Consider the following 20,137-nt stretch of genomic DNA (forward strand, 5'->3'; position numbering starts at 1 on the left):
AATAGGGAAGTTTATAGCAATTCAGTCTCACCTCAAGAAACAAGAAAAATCTCAAATAAAAAATTTAATCCTACACTTAAAAAAACTAGAGAAAGAAGAACAAAAAAACCCAAAGTCAGTAGAAGGAAAGAAAGCATAAATACCAGAGCAGAAATAAGTGAAACAGAAACAAAGAAAACAATAGCAAAGGTCAATAAAACTAAAAGCTGGTTCTTTGAGAAGATAAACAAAATTGATAAACTCTTAGCCAGACTCAACAAGAAAAAAAGGGAGAGGATGCAAATCAATAAAATTAGAAATGAAAAAGGAGAAATCACAACTGACACCACAGAAATACAAAGGATTATAAGAGACTACTACAAATAACTATGTGAAAATAAAATGGAAAAACACAAAGAAATGGACAAATTCTTGGAAAGGTACAATTTTCCCAGACTGAACCAGGAAGAATTAGAAAATATAAACACACCTATCACAGTAATGAAATTGAAACTGCAATTAAAAATCTTCCAACAAACAAAAGTCCAGGACCAGATGGCTTCACAGGCGAATTCTATCAAACATTAACAGAAGAACTAACACCTATCCTTCTCAAACTCTTCCAAAAAATTGCAGAGGGAGAAACACTCCCAAATTCATTCTACAAAGGCACCATCACGCTGATACAAAAACCAGAAAAAGATATAACAGAAAAAGGAAATTATAGACCAATATCACTGATGAACATAGATGCAAAAATCCTGAACAAAATACTAGCTAACAGAATCCAGCAACACATTAAAAGGATCATACACCATGATCTAATGGGATTTATCCCAGGGATACAAGGATTCTTCAAATATGCAAATCAATCAATGTGATACACCACATTAACTAATTAAGGAATTAAAACCATGTGATCATCTCAACAGATGCAGAAAAAGCTTTTGACAAAATTCAACACTTATTTATGATAAAAACTCTCCAGAAAATGGGCATAGAGGGAACCTACCTCAACATAATAAAGGCCATATACGACAAACCCACAGCAAGCAGCATAATCAATTGTGAAAAACTGAAAGCATTTCCACTAAGATCAGGAACAAGACAAGGATGTCCACTCTCACCACTCTTATTCAAAATAGTTTTGGAAGTCCTAGCCATGGCAATCAGAGAAGAAAAAGAAATAAAGGAATACAAATTGGAAAAGAAGAAGGAAAACTGTCACTGTTTGCAGATGACATGATACTATACATAGAAAATACTAAAGATGCCACCAGAAAACTACTAGAACTAATCAATGAATTTGGTAAGGTTGCAGGATACAAAATTAATGCACAGAAATATCTGGCATTCTTATACATCACCAACAAAAGATCAGAAAGAGAAATTAAGGAAACAATCCCATTCACCATTGTAACAAAAAGAATAAAATACCTAGGAATAAACCTGCCTAAGGAGGCAAAAGACTTGTACTCAGAAAACTGTAAGACACTGATGAAAGAAATCAAAGATGACATAAACAGATGGAGAAACATACCATGTTCTTGTATTGGAAGAACCAGTATTGTGAAAATGATTATACTACCCAAAGCAATCTACAGATTCAAGGCAATACCTATCAAACTACCAATGGCATTCTTCACAGAAATAGAACAAAAAATTTTACAATTCGTATGGAAACACAAAAGATCCCGAATAGCCAAAGCAACCTTGAGAAAGAAAAATGGAGTTGGAAGAATCAGGCTCCCTGACTTCAAACTATACCACAAAGCTACAGTAATCAAGACAGTATGGTACTGGCACACAAACAGAAATATAGATCAATGGTACAGGATAGAATGCCCAGAGATAAACCCACACACATATGGTCATCTAATTTACGACAAAGGAGGCAAGAACATACTGTGGAGAAAGGACAGCCTCTTCAATAAGTGGTGCTGGGAAAACTGGACAGATACATGTAAAAGAATGAAATTAGAACACTAACACCAAACACAAAAATAAACTCAAAACGGATTAAAGACCTAAATGTAAGACCAGACACTATCAAACTCTTAGAGGAAAAACACTCTTTGACATAAATCACAGCAAGATCTCTTTAGTCCCACCTCCTAGAGTAACGGAAATAAAAACAAAAATAAAGAAATGGGACTTAATTAAACTTAAAAGATTTTGCACAGCAAAGGAAACCCTAAAACATGACAAAAAGACAACCCTCAGAATGGGAGAAAATATTTGCAAACGAAAGAACAAAGGATTAATCTCCAAAATATACAAACAGCTCATGGAGCTCAATATCAAAAAAGCAAACAATCCAATTAAAAAATGGGCAGAAGAGCTAAATAGACATTTCACCAAGGAAGATATACAGATGGGCTAGAAGTACATGAAAAGATGCTCAACATCACTGATCATTAGAGAAATGCAAATCAAAACTACAATGAGGTATCACCTCACAGTGGTCAGAATGGCTATTATGAAAAAATCTAGAAACAATAAACACTGGAAAGGATGTGGTGAAAAGGGAACCCTCCTGCACTGTTGGGAAGAATGTAAATTGATACAACCACTATGGAAAACAGTATGGAGGTTCCTTAAAAAACTAAAAATAGAACTACCATATGACCCAGCAATCCCACTACTGAGCATATACCCTGAGAAAACCATAATTCAAAAAGAGACATCTATCCCAATGTTCATTGCAGCACTATTTACAGTAGCCAGGACATGGAAGCAACCTAAGTTGCACGGTCTGGGAAGATCCCACACGCCGCAGAGCGGCTATGCCCGTGAGCCATGGCCGCTGAGCCTGCGCGTCCGGAGCCTGTGCTCCGCAATGGGAGAGGCCACAACAGTGAGAGGCCCGCATACCGCCAAAAAAAAAAAAAAAAAGATTCAGGCACCTCAGTGTTCATAGCAGCACTATTTACAATAGCTAAGACATGGGAACAACCTAAATGTCCACTGACAGATGAACGGATAAAGATGTGGTATATATATATATACACATACATACATACATATATATATACACACAATGGAATATTGCTCAGCCATAAAAAGAATGAAATAATGCCACTTGCAGCAACATAGATGGGCCTCAAGATTTTCATACTAAGTGAAGTAAGCCAGACAGAGAAAGACAAATACCACATGATATCACTTATATGTGGAATCTAAAACATGACACAAATGAACTTATCTACGAAACAGAAACAGACTCACAGACATAGAGAACAGACTTGTCATTGCCAAAGAATAGGGGATGTGGGGGAGGGATGGACTGGGAGTTTGGGATTAACAGATGCAAACTATTATAAATAGAATAGATAAACAACAAGGTTCTACTGTATAGCACAGGGAACTATAGTCAATATCCTGTGATAAACCATGATGAAAAAGAATATGAAAAAGAAAATATATGTATATATGTATGACTGAATCACTGCTGTAGAGTAGAAATTAACACAACATTGTAAATCAGCTATACTTCAATAAATTAAAAAAAGAGAATATTATAAACATCTTTTTGTTAATAAATGTGAATATTTGGATTAAATTAACAAATTCCTAGGAAAAAAAATCAATTTGCCCAATCTGCTCCCTGGAGAAATCTTAATTATATTACATAAATTAAATCTGTAATTAATAATTTTACTACAAAGAAATTTTTAGATCTAGAAGGTTCTACCAGTGACCCCTTCTAAATATTTAAAGAATAAATAACTCTGGTCTTACACAAACACTTCCAGAGGGTTAACGGTACACAAAACTAAAAAGCATTATTGAATAAAATTGAAGAGATCCTAAATGAATGATGGAACACAAATTAATGGAGGATAGACCATTTTATACATTAGAAGACTTATTAAAGATTTTAATTCCTCAGTTTTAATGATCTTTGTATTCAAAGTAAGGCTGCTGTGGAAGCTTTCTTATGGAAATTAACAAGGTGATTCTAATAGAAATGAATATAGCCAAGAATAGAACAGGCCACCCTGCAGAAGAACAAAGCTGGAGGATTTACACTTATGTGAAAAAAAGAAATCAGACACAATAGAGTATCCAGCATATGTCACCAATTATATGCATTTCAAAAACAGACAAAATAATTTTTGGTTTTAGAAGTTAGAATGGCAGTGACCAATAGGGGAGAGTAGTGGCTGGTCGAGGGCCCGGGTAGGGCTTCTAAGGTACTGCTAATGTTCTTCTTGAACTGGTGGTGGTTACACAGATGTGTCCATTTTGTGAAAGTTTATTGAGCAGTACACAAAGATTTTGTATGCTTTTTAATATGTAGGTTGGACTTCACTAAAAAGTTTACTTTAAATATAGCTGCCTCAGAGATTCTCAAAATCAGCCAGTTCTGGAGATTAACCAGTTCCAAGGGCATAGCACTGTAAACACTGAGCGTGAGGTACCAGCCAGCCCTTTATCTGACCCTACCAGGAAGTCAGATTAAAATCAGAGGAGATGGAGACATTCCATATCTAAGATCAATAATAGTGCTGGCCTCTTCAATAAGTGGTGCTGGGAAAACTGGACAGCTACATGTAAAAGAATGAAATTAGAACACTCCCTAACACCATACACAAAAATAAACTCAAAATGGATTAAAGACCTAAATGTAAGGCCAGACACTATCAAACTCTTAGAGGAAAAGATAGGCAGAATACTCTATGACATAAATCACAGCAAGATCCTTTTTGACCCACCTCCTAGAGAAATGGAAATAAAAACAAAAATAAACAAATGGGACCTCATGAAACTTAAAAGCTTTTGCACAGTAAAGGAAACCATAAACAAGACGAAAAGACAACCCTCAGAATGGGAGAAAATATTTGCAAATGAAGCAACTGACAAAGGATTAATCTCCAAAACTTACAGGCAGCTCATGCAGCTCAATATCAAAAAACCAAACATCCCAATCCAAAAATGGGCAGAAGACCTAAATAGACATTTCTCCAAAGAAAATATACAGATTGCCAACAAACATACGAAAGGATGCTCAACATCATTAATCATTAGAGAAATGCAAATCAAAACTACAATGAGGTATCACCTCACACCAGTCAGAATGGCCATCATCAAAAAATCTAGAAACAATAAATGTTGGAGACGGTGTGGAGAAAAGGGAACCCTCTTGCACTGTTGGTGGGAATGTAAATTGATACAACCAGTATAGAGAACAATATGGAGCTTCCTTAAACAACTAAAAATAGAACTACCATAGGACCCAGCAATGCCACTACGGGGCATATATCCTGAGAAAACCATAATTCCAAAAGAGTCATGTACGACAGTGTTCATTGCAGCTCTATTTACAATAACCAGGACATGGAAGCATCCTAAGTGTCCATCAACAGATGAATGGAGAAAGAAGATGTGGCACATATATACAATGGAATAGTACTCAGCCATAAAAAGAAACGAAATTGAGTTATTTGTAGTGAGGTGGATGGACCTGGAGTCTATCATACAGAGTGAAGTAAGTCAGAAAGAGAAAAACAAATACCGTATGTTAACACATATATATAGAATCTAAAAAAAAAAAAAAGTTCTGAAGAACCTAAGGGCAGGATAGGAATAAATACGCAGACGTAGAGAATGGACTTGAGGTCACAGGGTGGGGGGAAGTGTAAACTGGTATGAAGTGAGAGAGTGGCATGGACATATATACACTACTAAATGTAAAATAGATAGCTAGTCGGAAGCAGCCTCATAGCACAGGGAGATCAGCTCGGTGCTTTGTGACCACCTAGAGGGGTGGGATAGGGAGGGTGGGAGGGAAATGCAAGAGGGAGGAGGTATGGGGATATATGCATATGTATAGCTGATTTGCTTTGTTATAAAGCAGAAACTAACACATCATTGTAAAGCGATCATACTCCAATAAAGATGTTAAAAAATGATAATAATAATAGTGCTGGCAGTACCCTGCCAACTGTGGATCTCACATCATGCTTCCCGACCTTTCTTTTCCTTTCTTTACACCCAGGTCAAACCTTGAACTGTAATCTGTGCTTGGGATTCCCTCCTGCCTGTGCCCTCTGGAGAGCCCTTTGAGGTGTGACCTTCATCATCTTAGAATCTCCGTGTCCTAGTTTACAACTTGATCTAATACAGACTCAAGACTGACACCATGACCTTGCTCTCAGCATTTGTGGTGACCTGTATAAAACTATCGTGATGCCTTGCCTTGTGTCACTCAGTCTCTCTTGACCACCAACCTGGCCTGATCCCTCAGGGTTTTTTTCCCTGACTTATACTGACTCACAAGCCAACTATAACAAAGCACCCTTGGTCTTAGATAAGCTTCAAATGAATATAATCCAGCAGAAGACCAATCTTAGTGAGTATCCAGAGGTTCAGCTGAAATAAAAGCCTATAATTTTTCTAATAGGCCGAAATGATGGATGTTTTTAGTACAGTCTTTATTCCTACCTCCACAGATCTTCCCCAATGCCAAAAGAAATTGATCTCAGCGCTCTTTCTGAGATTCCTACTTACATGAAGCCATGACATGTTCCTGTGGTAATTTTCCTCCGTGCTGGCTGTACTCATTCCCTCTGGCTCAATGCTGGGCTCACTTGCACTCCAAGGACTCCCTTCTTCAAAAGAAAAATACCAAGAAAGGTTATATTGTTCTGTCTCCCTGGAGAGCATGTTGCTATGGTATAGTGGTCCATGCTTTTGAATCCTAGGGCAGACTACCATGGCCAATGGGTTACGGGGCATAGCATCGGCTTTAGTGGAGTAATATTAACAGGAGCTGTTCCCTTCACCACCAGCTGAACTGGCAATTACAAAGACATTTATGATCTCTGTTATGGTGGCTTCCATTTTGAGATATGGGAGCAGAGAAAAAGAACAGAGTCAAGTCCTTGAATTGCTGAGATGAGCAAGTTATTGGTTGAGTGTGCCCAAATCCATGCCAGACTGCCCAGACCTCGCAGGTGTAGTTAAGTAGGGACACCAACCAACCTGCAGTGGCCACAAAGGGTGCTGCTACCTCCACTGCTGCTGTGACTACGGCTAGTGCTACTACTCTTAACACCACCTGGCTTTGCTATCAGAGCTATTTCAAAGATGGGCGGTGCCTTGGAAAGACTAAGGGAATTTGGAAGTAACTGTGCCCAACTGTGGACAACCCTTTGTCCAAACTCGTCTCTGTAGGAAACTGTGAAGGAGACATGTCACAGGAATTCTCTACTTAGTATACTAGATAACAAAGCTTTGTCCTCAAATCTACAAGCTTTTCTGGGTATTTTCTATGACAAAACTATGCTTCTAGCTTGGATAGTTTGACTTAACTGGCTAGGCTACGTTGATCAATTTAAATAATTAATTCAAATAATATTTTCCCCAAAACTAACTGATGATACTCTTACAGCTCAGGCCTGTAACAAAAGATGTCGTAAGGTTTTTTCTATTGTCTCCTTAAAAAAATAAGCTGAATCTTAACTAACGCATAAATTAGCTATTTTCAAAGGCAAGGGTGGGTAGGTGTAGAAACATTTTCTATTTTAAACTCTCCTTGATTAAATATACTCAGCTTCTGTTTCAGCAGGCTAGATTGATAATTTATCCACATTTCCTGACTGACTTCTGAAACAACTTACTTAGAAAGAAGAGTTTTACACTTTGGTTTTCATACAGCGACTGAAAGGCAAAGAATATGCACTTCAATTTCTAACCTAACATTTAAATTCTAGGCAGCTGGTGAGTCCTATCGGCAAGCCTGCTTAATCTTTTTCTTGTCTACTAAGAGGATGGTGAGAGCCCATAGGACTAACACACTTTGGGATTCAGAGTCTCTTTGGGTCCTAGAGTGACAATCTACAGCTCTGATTGTATATAAAGCTTATTCTTAGGAGTTTAACATACTTTACTATCATCCCTAATTTATCTTTAGAGCATCCTTTCACAGTAGGCAAGGAGTACACAGAATTATTCTCACTGGGTAGCTGGGGAAAACAAATCCCTGAGAAGTTAAGTGACTCGCTGAAGGTCACTAATTGTTAGATGTAGACAATCTTTCCTTTCTGAAATTTTGGTTGTTTTTACTGGGAAATAGAGACTTTAGTTTACAGAAGACTTTAAGCCAGCTATTCCCAAGGGGATATCTACATTTTGCTTTAAAGGTCTTGACCAGAAGAATAAAGGCACAAAGATCTAGATTTCAAAACACTGTCCTTGTCATTAAAATATTTTCTTTCCCTACTGTAGACTCCATATGCTCCCTGCTCAAGCTGTGGTCCTTGAACCAGCAGCATCAACTTTACCAGGAAGCTTGTTAAAAGCGTAGAATCTCAGGCTCCCATCCCAGAGATGCTGAATCAGGATCTGCGTTTTAACAAGCTCCCAGCTGACCCTGTGCACAATAAGGCTGGAGCAGCCCTGCTCTGGAGGGCAACATAGCTTATGGACTAAACGAGTACTCTAACCTATGACTCTGCCCTCCATCTACTGACGTATCAGAAAATGGACTTGAGCTGTTTGGGGATTCAGTCTCTGTCTTCCTACCCCCCACGTCCCTGCACAGCCCACTCCTCTATGTTACCTAGGTCAGTGACAGTGTCCCTGCTCTGGGACAGCTGCAGCTTCTCAGCCTCAGACTCTGAGTCCTGCCGTGATAACTTGCTGCTCTTTAAGCTGCCGACCCGGCGAATGCTGGACAAGGAACCCCCCTTCTTCACTTGGAAACTGCGGGTTCCTTTAATCTGGAGCAGGCGGGAACCTCCTATCCTGATCTTCCTGCTGGGAACTGTATTAAAAGAATAAAATAGGGCTTTTTCCCCCTTAGTTCTCCCCAGCCAGCGTTAGAGCCAAGCTCTCCCCAACTTGTCCCTGAACAGCCTCCTCTCTGCTGGCCGGGATGAGCAGCGTGTCTGGACAAGGAGCTTCTCCCAAGCCCCAAGTCAGGCGGCTTTGTTAGGTGGGCAGGAGGCTGGGTCCACCACGAAGGGCTGGTGCAGCTTCTTTCTTGGACACACAGCTCATCAGTGCTGGGAACAACCTGCTCTCTCTTTGGCCCAGAATTCACAAGCATGAGCGCGCCCTCGCCACGGAGTCCGCCGGGACCGTTAGTACGTTCACACAGCATCATTGCTTGATTCAGCAGAACCACCAACCATTTGTTTTTGTTTTTCTTTTGAAATGGGACTGACAGACTTATGTGAGTTAGGGAAACCCCTTCATGGAAAATCCCTTCATTTGGGAATACCTCATTAAGAAATAAAAACAAGAGGCGCTTCTCTCTCCAACAGTCAGCAGGGGGTTCCACTCAGCTCCTCAGCAAAGTCACTAAAAGATGTTTGCAGTGGGGTGCTTTGGGTGAACGTGAGTGTGAAATGGTTCCATTTTCAATGCACCTAATGATTTCATAGCATCCTCCTCTCAGTCAAAAGGTTGGGTGAGATATGAGTCCAAAAGTTGCAACACCCTGAATCAACCTTACAGTCTACGTGAACCAAGAAGAACATGCATTACTCCTCTTTAGTGTTCTGGAAGAAACAGTCATCAGTGAGGAAAATAAAAGGGTAAAAGAAACACGTTCAACTTGAAACCTACATTTTAACCAAAAGCATCCGTATTTCCCATAGTCATATCCACACCTTCTTTTTCTTTTGAGGACTTGGTGTTGTCACACATTGATATGGTAAGGGTGATTTTGAAAGTGTTTAGGGCTTCAAGTGATTATCAGGAAGGGGCTGTTTTTGTAAGGTTTCCTTCTTAAGACATGAACAAAATTTCTTACTAATTATTTAAGGCACAGCTATTAATATTTTAGTGCCAATCAGGAAGATTGCATTTTAGTCTCAAGTTTCTCACTCACAGGAGAGTTAGTCTGTGACAGAACTCATACTGCTCCATAAAATGTTAATTAGTGCCATATAAAGGAGCCTAGATTCCTGTTGAATAATGTGAAATGTTTAATCTCTGATTTACTCGTATGACTGAGAAAGACTAAAATTATCACCACTCAGCTGGCAAAGGCTTCATGGAGCTCCGTGAACACATCTGGATAGAATTTCACATCTAGACAGAAATTCTCACAGCACAGTTGAATACATCCCACAAAGACCATAATGCTCTATTTTAGTTATAGCACAAAACTCATCCACTGTATTTTTCAGTGTTATTTTTAGGTATAATTGAGACTTTATGACTTATCTGAAATGCATTTGAAACTGAATATACTTATCATTTTAAATTACTATTAATACAATTTATGTCAAAAGAGATTGGGAAGTAGAGAAAAAGATTAAAGAAATAATTTAAAAATTTTTACAGAGGCACACTTTGGCATTCTTTGCCTGATTTCATGATATTTTTCAGCCTACAAGTACAGCAAAATAACCCCAGATTAATATGACATAAAAAAATTTAATTTTGAGAAACTGTTCTATCACCAAAGATAATTGGAGACATTTTATAGCACTGAAAAAAAAAATGTTCAGAATTATGGCATTGGTTACAAAGGACATAATATAGTTAGAATTCAGATTTGGTAAAGTACATGAAAGACATCAGTCGAGATTCTACACCACTGAAGTTTAGCCTTTATCTCCATGACAACGAGAACTAGTATGAAAGCAAAACAAATTCATCTGAATTAGATAAAACATCTCTTTTCCCTTTTCTCTTACACCGCATATATCCATCAGCAAGTCCTGCTGATTCAACACTTCAAAATAGCGTAGGATTTTGAAAGCCCTGTCACCTATTCCCTAGACTAATATAACTACCAAACTGCTTGCTCTTACCCCCACTCTAACAGCTTGACTCATCTTTTAAATACATAAATCATAAATATAAATATTATATCGCTTTTCTGGTCAAAACCTGACAACAACTCTCAGACACATTTAAATAGAATTAAATTTCTAACCATATCTACAGACCCTATTTATTTGTCCTTTGCCTGACCCTCTCTCCTACCGCTCTTCCCCCGACTCATTCTGTTCCAACCTCGTTGTCCTTTTTGCCCTTCTTCACATGCTCCAAGTTCATTCCTGCATCGGAGCCTTGTTCTCACTGTTGTCTCTGTTTGGAAGACTCTTCTCTCAGCCCTTCACATGACTGGATCCTTAACATCACACAAGTCTCAGCTCAATGTCACTTAGGACTACAATCCTTCCTACTTCAGGTCGCTACCAATTCTCTGACCCTAACTTGTTTTCTTCATACTACTTATCTCTACTTGAAAGTCCAGAATTTAATGTTATTCACTATTAAGTTATTAACTATTAGCTAATATAAACTAAAATACACGTGGGAAATTTTCCCTGTTCATTGCTGTATTCTAGGAACCTGTAATAGCGCCTGGTATACAACAGGTGCTCAGTATATGACTGTTGAGTGATCACACGTCTCGGTGTCTGTATTCTGGAATGCCAGTCTTAGTTTGTATCTGGAATATGGATAAAATGATCTGACAGATCTTGCTTGGAGATTTTAGGCAGACATTTTTAGTTCTAAGGATTATTTCATGTTAGTTTTCCTTTGTAGAATCCAAATTGTCCTCAAGTTATTTCAAGAACTCACATTTTTAGATGTTATACAAACAGATGGTATGAAATTTTAAATAAAATTTTAATAATCTGAGTTAGCAGGGTCCCTGTGGTCCCCATTTTCACATCAGCTTTAGCATCTGGTATCAGCTTATTGAAAGGATTAAGGAAGATTTAGGAATCTTCAGGAAGTTTCTTGCCAACTGGTAAAGGACATTTTATGAATATGTTCTCATTTTATCTATACTTTTAGTTTTCTGCTCCTAATTTATTAAATAACTTTCATGTAATTACATAGCCATTCTATGAGGAGAAAAATTATTAAGTATTTGTGTGTTTGAATATTAAAGGCAATTTACATAAATGATAATCATGAAATTAAAGTGTTCTTAAAAATTAATCTGAGGTTTTATTTTTTTAAATGGTGTAGAATTTACTCTGCTGAAATTTGACCATGTCAGTATTAGCAATTTTTATTTCAACTACTTTAAATAATAACTAACATAATAATTTTGAATGGGAAAAAATCCCTGTGGGATATGTTTAAAAGATGGGAGTTTCACAGAATCATGGACATAGAGAACAGAATGGTGGTTGCCAAGGGGTAGAGGGTTGGAGGAGGCATGGAGTGGGAGGCTGGGGTTAGCAGATGTAAGCTATTATATATAGAATGGATAAACAACAAGGCCCTACTGTATAGCACAGAGAACTATACTCAATATCCTATAATAAACCATAGTGGAAAAGAATATAAAAAAAGAATGTACATATATGTATAACTGAACCACTTTGCTGTACAGCAGAAATTAACACATTGTAAATTAACTATACTTCAATTAAAAAAATATTGATAAAAAAGAAGGATGTTTCTCATCATATGCAGTCATCCTTGTCAGAAGTAGTAGTATTTGAACAAACCTTGACTTGATACCTCTTCATACTCAGAAACTGCTAAAATTTGGCTAATCCTTCCCGCAACATGGCTTCTGTTCACCATAAATTCAACACAATATAATTATTTGCATTTTTTAAATGCTGTGACAACAATCTGATCTTAAAATATTAAAAAATTTTTTTTCAGAATATATCCATTCCTTACAACATTTTAAATATTTTAAATATGTTGTGTTTTCTTTATCTAGGGCTATTTCTTTTTTAAAAAACATATATATATTCTTTTTCAGATTATTTTCCATTATTGGTTATTACAAGATATTGAGTTTCTTCCCTATGCTATATAGTAGGTCCTTGTTGTTTACCTCTTTTATATATAGTAGTGTGTATATATGAATCCCAAACTCTTAATTTGTCTCTCCCCCCCCACCATCTCCTGTGGTAACCACGTTTGTTTTTCTATGTCTGTGAGTCTATTTCTGCTTTGTAAATAAGTTCATTTGTATCATATTTTAAGATTCCACAAATAAGTGATATCGTATGATATTTGTCTTTCTCTGTCTTCACTTAATATAATCTCTAGGTCCATCTATGTTGCTGCAAAAAGCATTTCATTCTTTTTTATGGCCAAGTAATATTCCATTGTTTGTATATGTGTATATATATATATACATATGCATATATATATATACACGCACACACACACACACCCCCCACATCTTCTTTATCCATTCATCTGTTGATGAACATTTAGGTTGCTTCCATGTCTTGGCTATTGTAAATAGTGCTGCTATGAACCTTGGGGTGCATGTATCTTTTCTAATTAGTTTTCTCCAAATATATGCCCAGGAATGGGATTGCTGGATCACATGGTAATTATTTTTAGTTTTTCAAGGAACCTCCATACTGTTCTTCATAGTGGCTACACCAATTTACATTCCCACCAACAATGTAGGAAGGTTCCTTTTCCTCCACACCCTCTTTGGCATTTATTATTTGTAGACTATTTAACGATGGCCATTCTGACCAGTGTGAGGTAATACCTCACTGCAGTTTTGATATGCATTTATCTAATAATTAGTGATATTGAGCATCTTTTTATGTGCCTGTTGGCCAAGCCTTCTTTGGAGAAATGTCTATATAAGTCTTCTGTAGGGCTACGTCTTTTGAGAACCATGCATTCCTTAAACTACCAAACATTTATGCAGTCACTGTCTGCAGAAAATATACCAATGGATAAAACTGTCTTTGACTCTTTTTACAAATATGCTGTTTTCTAGTGGAATTCATTAGAAAAACATTGAAGGATAATGAAACTTAAGAAAATAGAAAAATCAAATAGAGAAGTTAACAGTTTAAAGGAGCCTTCAAAGAGCAACTTAAAACTTTGCAATCTGTAACTCATATTTAGGATTTTCTGCATGGATTTTAATCTATATGCTCATGATACAAATAAAAAAACCCAATGGTGACAATTATTTATTGTGTCCTTATTAGGTGTCTGGTACTGAGTTTATGTTTTACTTGCAATGTCTCTTTTAAAGCTTTCAACATTCCAATGTGGTAGGTGTTATTAATCTAATTTTACAGGGAAGAAAACTGGCTTAGAAGGTAAGCAACTTGGACAAAGCCACATAACTACTTTATTTCACCATTTTAAGTGCACATTTTTTTACATTTGAACATCTCTGAAATTGAGATTTGGCTTACAACTGATGACATCTTAAGATCACTAGAGCCAGGTGGCAGTTGGGACACATTTGCTATTGCTTGTGTTCATGTGAATATCTAAAGCACCAGCAACAAAATGTACAAAATGGGTGCCAGTGTCTTTTAAGTTCCAGGAACCAAATGATAGTTGGGTGGAGGAGTGGGTGGGATGGTAAGTCAGATGTGTTTGGGAACATTCCTGAAGCAGAGACTGAAGTAGGCTAGCTTCATACAGTTGCACGTTGGCTTGTGTAACTATCACCAATAGCTTTACTTCTTTTACAGATTCATTTAAGAAATGATGTGTTACTAACACAGAGGACATTATCACATATAAAAACACAGACACTGACAATTCTGAGTTGAAAAGCGATTAAGAATTTGATCGCTGAATTGAAGATGGTTTAGAAAACCTTTAACCAGTTTACCTGGCTGCGCAAAGAATGATATAGACCGATAATAAAAATCTACATCTAATTACATCTGAAAGTCCTCTTTCAGTAAGAATAAAGCACAAATTAAGTGATAAGAAAGTACTGCATAAGAGCTGAATGGGGAGTATTTTTCCTTTCTTATTGGTATATAAGATAATGGTTCATCTTACAACTAATGCCATCTTAGATTCAACGGGATACGGAGAATTGCTGAGCCGGAATTAGAGTCTCTCTGACTGCAGAGTCCAACTCCTAACTAGCATGATTGCCTACCTCATTGAGTCAACAACAGTTTTGGACTTCTTTCAGTGCACAATTCTGCAGTTTAGACCCGAGACCAAATATCCCATGAGAAACCCTGAAACGTGAATTAATTTTTGCTTATGCATACCTTTCTTCTCCTCAACACCTGCATCTGATTTGAGGGTGTGGCTACTACTGTGAAGGGAATCTTTTGAGTCTTCATTTTCATCCAGGACACCAGCAAAGCTGATCTTCCTCTCATATCTGTGCCGGTCCAACTCAGGATCCAAACGAAGTCGGCAGCTCTCCAAGTCCTGAAATGTCAGTGAGGAGCACATGGATGGTGGCATCTCCCCAGCACTGCATTCGTTTTCCGGCAAACCTCCCTCCATTTTTTTTCTTTTTTTTTTTTTTTTTTTTTTTTTTGCGGTACACGGGCCTCTCACTGTTGTGGCTCCTCCCGTCGCGGAGCACAGGCTCCGGACGCGCAGGCCCAGCGGCCATGGCTCACGGGCCCAGCCGCTCCACGGCATGTGGGATACTCCTGGACCGGAGCACGAACCCGTGTCCCCTGCATCGGCAGGCGGACTCTCAACCACCGCGCCACCAGGGAAGCCCCCTCCCTCCATTTTAAGCTGCGCACAACAGCATTTAAACAGCCAAATTTCCCTCTATCTAATGCCAGGTTTAGACTGGGGTCATGAAAATGTTTTCCTTAATCCACAGGTTAAGGATTCAGTCTCACAAGACTGTCCCCACTTCAGACATCAGTTGTAAGGCCAAGTGGTCACCTGTGCTTCTAACCAACTGGTTATAAATTGAAGGTTCCAACAACACCCCTCCTCAGGTTCAATTAATTTGCTAGGGGGGCTCATAGAACTCGAGAAATATTTTGCTTACTAGATCACTGGTTTATCATAAAAGGATATAATCAGCAACAGCTAGATGGAAGAAATGCACACACCAAGGTATGGGGTGATGGTGCCAAGCTTCCATGCCCTCTTCAAGGGCAGCACACTCCCCAGTCTTCACGTGTTCACCAACCAGAAGCTCTCCAAACCCTGTTCTTTTGGGTCTTTATGGAGGCTTCATTACATAGGCATGATTGATATAAAATCGTTGTCACCTGGAGGTGAGGGGGTGGGACTGAAAGTTTCAATTTTCTAATTATTTGGTTGATTCATCTGGTGACCAGCTGAACCTTAGGTAATCTAGAGGCATTCTACAAGTCACCTCTTAACATAACAAAAGACACCTTGGTCACCCTCCCGACTTAAGAAATTCCAAGGATTTTAGGAGCACTGTGCCAGAAACAGGGATGGAGACCAAACATATATTCTTATCATAAATCACAATATCACACAACAGAAGTAGAAAACAAATACCAAGGTGATGTTGGAGTTAAATCCTTAGGATTAAGTAAAGTTAGCTCTGCAAACTGGTAGGGAAACCAGTTTGGTTTCCTCTTAAGAAACCTCAGGGGTAATGGCCAGAGGTTTAAAACAGGATCATGCGTTGGAGGAATCTCTCACTCTCTCTTAGGAGACTTCATGATCCCAAAACTGAAAATAAGCCTTGGGGAGTTTAAATATTTAGTAGGAGTTTGGCCTGTGAGGCCCCAGTGTGGACATTTGACCTGTTCTGTAAATGGAGACCCGCTCACGCTGAAGATCATAATTAATCACTAATCTATGAAGCGCTTTCAGACTTGATAAATGAAAAAAATATAAAATGCTAACTTTATTTTTATACAGCATTTTTTCTAATTATGACATAATAATCCCTCAGATTCAAGTAGTTTGAAAAACAAAAACTATTTTGAAAAACCCAGTTTGTACCAAGATTAAAATCTTATGCTTTTAACTATTATTAATAAATGAAACTTTAGACTCTACATATCGTTTCTTCTTTTCCCTTTGAATTAAGAACAGAAGTTATACTTTGGTACTCAGAAAATTATATCACATCTAGAAAAATAAGGAACCACATGGAGTCTATTTAACACTGTCAAAAAATATTCTAGGAATATAATTGTTTCTCTGAAATTAATCCCTTTTAGGAAAAAAAATAACCTAACTACTTTCCATTTTGGTAGCCAAATTTAATTAGATAAGTTTCTTAGGTGGAACAAAAAGTAATAAAATAACAATTCTGATTATCAAAAGTAGTTCTCTCTTCCAACTTCTTGTATCTACTAGTCAAAATCCTACTTATCTTTCAAAGTTACATTCAAATGTGATCTCATCCAGGAAGGCTCTTCAGATTTTTCCGGTCCCTTCTTTGGCCAACCCTGGCCTTCTGCTCCTTTCTTAAGTGTGTTGTTTACGTGTCGGTTCTCCTGTTACAACACAGTCATCTCTGCATCACCCCCACTCCCACCTCTGCATCCATCACACCACCTTGCTCACAGCCTTACTCTCAAATATTCATCAATCTACTCTTCATATATGTGAACTGTGCTTTGCTTCTGATTCTTTAACTTTAGGAGCATTTGGAATCCAGCAGTGTATTATTTATAACCTGACTTGTTAAATCCAGTTGATACAGTTGGTACAGCTTCTAGCACAATCTTGTACAAAAGCATCCAATATGTTGTTTTCCCTAATGAGTGAATATAGATGTACAGAGACTTCCTTACTGCCTTTTACTGTATTATTATGGACTCCTCTTGGCGTTGGATGGGAATTAATTTAATTCCATGTTGCTTGGTCATCAGTTATTGGTTTTACTAATTCAACAGGAGAACATTTTAACAGACCAGCAGTTTTATAGACAAAATTCTCTAAAAAATATTTCTTTGTTTTCAAGTTTGGAAGTTAACAATCAGAGAAAAATTGATTGCTATGCTTTTTATGATAAATATTGTAAAAAGGCTTTTTCCTTTTTTAGATATTATTTGTATGGTTCACAAAAAGAGTGAATAAAAATGCTACCAGAAGTTGTTTTTTTGGGGGGGAAAACACATTAAGTTGCCTCCAGGGATCTATCTGGGAAATAATTTGTTAAGTTGGTAAAAATATGGTTTTAGCAACATTTTAAACCCTTCTGATATCATTTTTCCTTTTCTCTTACCGTCATTCCCCACCAAACCAGTGAGTGGTCTCCTGCGATTTCCTGACCCTATCAAATTAACCTTTAGTTATTGTATTTTAGGCTCTTTTGCTTTCTCTTCCACACTTTGGATATAACTAGGACTTTTTTTTTTTTTTTGCGGTACGGCGGGGGCCTCTCACTGTTGTGGCCTCTCCCGTTGCGGAGCACAGGCTCCGGACGCGCAGGCTCAGCGGCCATGGCTCACGGGCCCAGCCGCTCCGCGGCACGTGGGATCTTCCCAGACCGGGGCACGAACCCGTGTCCCCTGCACCGGCAGGCGGACTCTCAACCACTGCGCCACCAGGGAAGCCCATAACTAGGACTTTTTCAAGCAAACAAATATTTCACAGGGAAATCTCTTTTATCTTGGAAATGGCCTTATGACATTTCTATCAGAAAGACTTTTTCTTGGTAGAAAGTTTATGTTCCCTATCTTCTCCCATCCTCAAATCTCAGATCCCAGGATATTTATAGCTTCTAATGTGATTTTTCTGGCTTATACTTTTATTCTTCTGTACATTAGGGTAGCTATTTATTTTTACTGCTGTTAAAAATGTTACTGAATAAAACATCCCAAAGATCTATAAATACTCTTACAGCAAGTGCTTTGTTAAAACTTTAGAATATTTCATTTTGATGGTATTTATGCTTAGCCTCTTAGATTCACCATTTAGTACAATTTCTTAAAAAAATATTTCAAGCATTTATAGTTTCTGTGTTGGTAAAAGTTTTATGATACTGTTTTTTCTACAATAGTTTAAAAAATGTGATTTGAGTTTTCTTTATCATCAACTGTAGTTAGATAGGTTAAACATGAGAAAGCATCTTTCCCATTTATTTTATAAAGGTCACATCCCAATACAATATATGAACCTATACTTGACAATGAAAATCCTAGCTTAGTGAATAAAAGATTTGTGAGACCAAGTTAAAGGCAATGAAAAATTTCCTCTTACTAACTGAATGACTGCAGCCTCTGTTTTAGTTTAATTTCTTGGCATTTTCTCCTAGATAGCCAGTTGATTATACAGTCATTTTTAAAAGACTTGATTAATTTTCTTAAAAAATGAAATGTGTTACAATAATAAGGAATATTTAAACTATAGCTTTATAGTGATGAAAGAAAGAACAAAAATAAGTGACTCAAATTTCAAGATTCTTATGTTTTAAAATCATAATAGGTCAAAATGGTGACCGTTAAAAATCTGTAAATTTAAAAGTAGATGTGTTTCTGTGCTTTTATGAAGACTTTGATACAATTAGAATGTTGATAAATGACACCGACAGAGGCCTACAGATCAGACTGGACTTTAAAATAAACACGTGTTAAGTGGCAGCCTTGATTTGATTTTATAGAATAGTCTCAATATGATAGTAAAGGTGACAATTCAGAAAAATCAATGTTCAGGATAACATGAAATTAAGTAAGGGCAGTAAGAAGAACTCTCTTTTTCAGTATTTAAAGGGTGCAGTTTCACAGGCCACATGTCGGTATGTTTCTCTTGAAAACATATTTTACCTATAAATATTTCCATTTTATGTTTTAGAGTGTGAGGAAACAGGCTGTCCAGACATTGGAAAATCAGAGTTAGAGGCACTGCTCAGGAATACCAGAGCACTGACTTTTTTGTCCCGTTCCCTCCCCTACCTGCCCTCTGGAACTAGGTTATGGCCTTGTTCGTGCTGAGTTTGGTCAAAAAAGCAGGAGAGCTGGTGGATTGTAAAATTCACCTAAATGGAACCACACAGATTGTTAGTGTACCAACTGTCTGGTTGAATAGTGTAAATCTGTGTAAAGGGGGAAAGAAGAGAATTTGGTTCCTCAGCTCTAGTTGGATAATGTCTATGACAAAAAAACCACCGGAAACTTGGTGCCTGTTAAGGGAACAAAGGGCCAAGAAAAATGGGCTCTGAGGTGTGCCTCTGTCCCAAATGCTCTGTGACGACTCCTGGCTCTTGTTAGAATTTGTATCCTAAGTTAAATAAATCAGACCCTGATGGTACAGGGGTGTGTGTGTATGTGTGTGTGCCTGTGTGTGTCTGTGTGTTTCCATGCGCGCGTGCGTGTGTGCATGCACACATGTTCTTTCTCTGCCTATCTGTATCCACAAGAAATACTGCAGAAATAAAATACATGTTCAGAGGCATTTACATGCTAAAGACTTGAGTCTTTTCGCCCTTAGTTTGAATGAGAAAATTCATTGGAGGCACATGAATTTATGAGTTGTTAGTATGAAAAAAAAATCTATCAGTGATTCCTGGAAA

At 37.7% G+C, this 20,137-nt stretch overlaps 1 protein-coding gene across 2 annotated transcripts in view; it reads right to left on the reverse strand.

The window, feature by feature from the left end:
* Positions 1-20,137, reverse strand: part of UNC80 (unc-80 subunit of NALCN channel complex) — a 237,999-nt gene that overhangs the window by 98,451 nt on the left and 119,411 nt on the right. For both annotated transcript variants that reach the window (XM_027122575.1, XM_027122582.1), the window contains exons 26-27: positions 14,928-15,093; positions 6,493-6,593 (exon numbers count right to left, since the gene is read on the reverse strand). In XM_027122575.1, coding sequence (XP_026978376.1) covers positions 6,493-6,593; positions 14,928-15,093 — 267 coding nt within the window. The remainder of the gene's footprint in view (positions 1-6,492; positions 6,594-14,927; positions 15,094-20,137) is intronic.

Source organism: Aethalodelphis obliquidens, unplaced genomic scaffold (genome assembly GCF_003676395.1).
Source record: "Aethalodelphis obliquidens isolate GAN/ISIS:26980383/991018 unplaced genomic scaffold, ASM367639v1 scaffold2, whole genome shotgun sequence".
Lineage (NCBI taxonomy): Eukaryota > Metazoa > Chordata > Mammalia > Artiodactyla > Delphinidae > Aethalodelphis > Aethalodelphis obliquidens.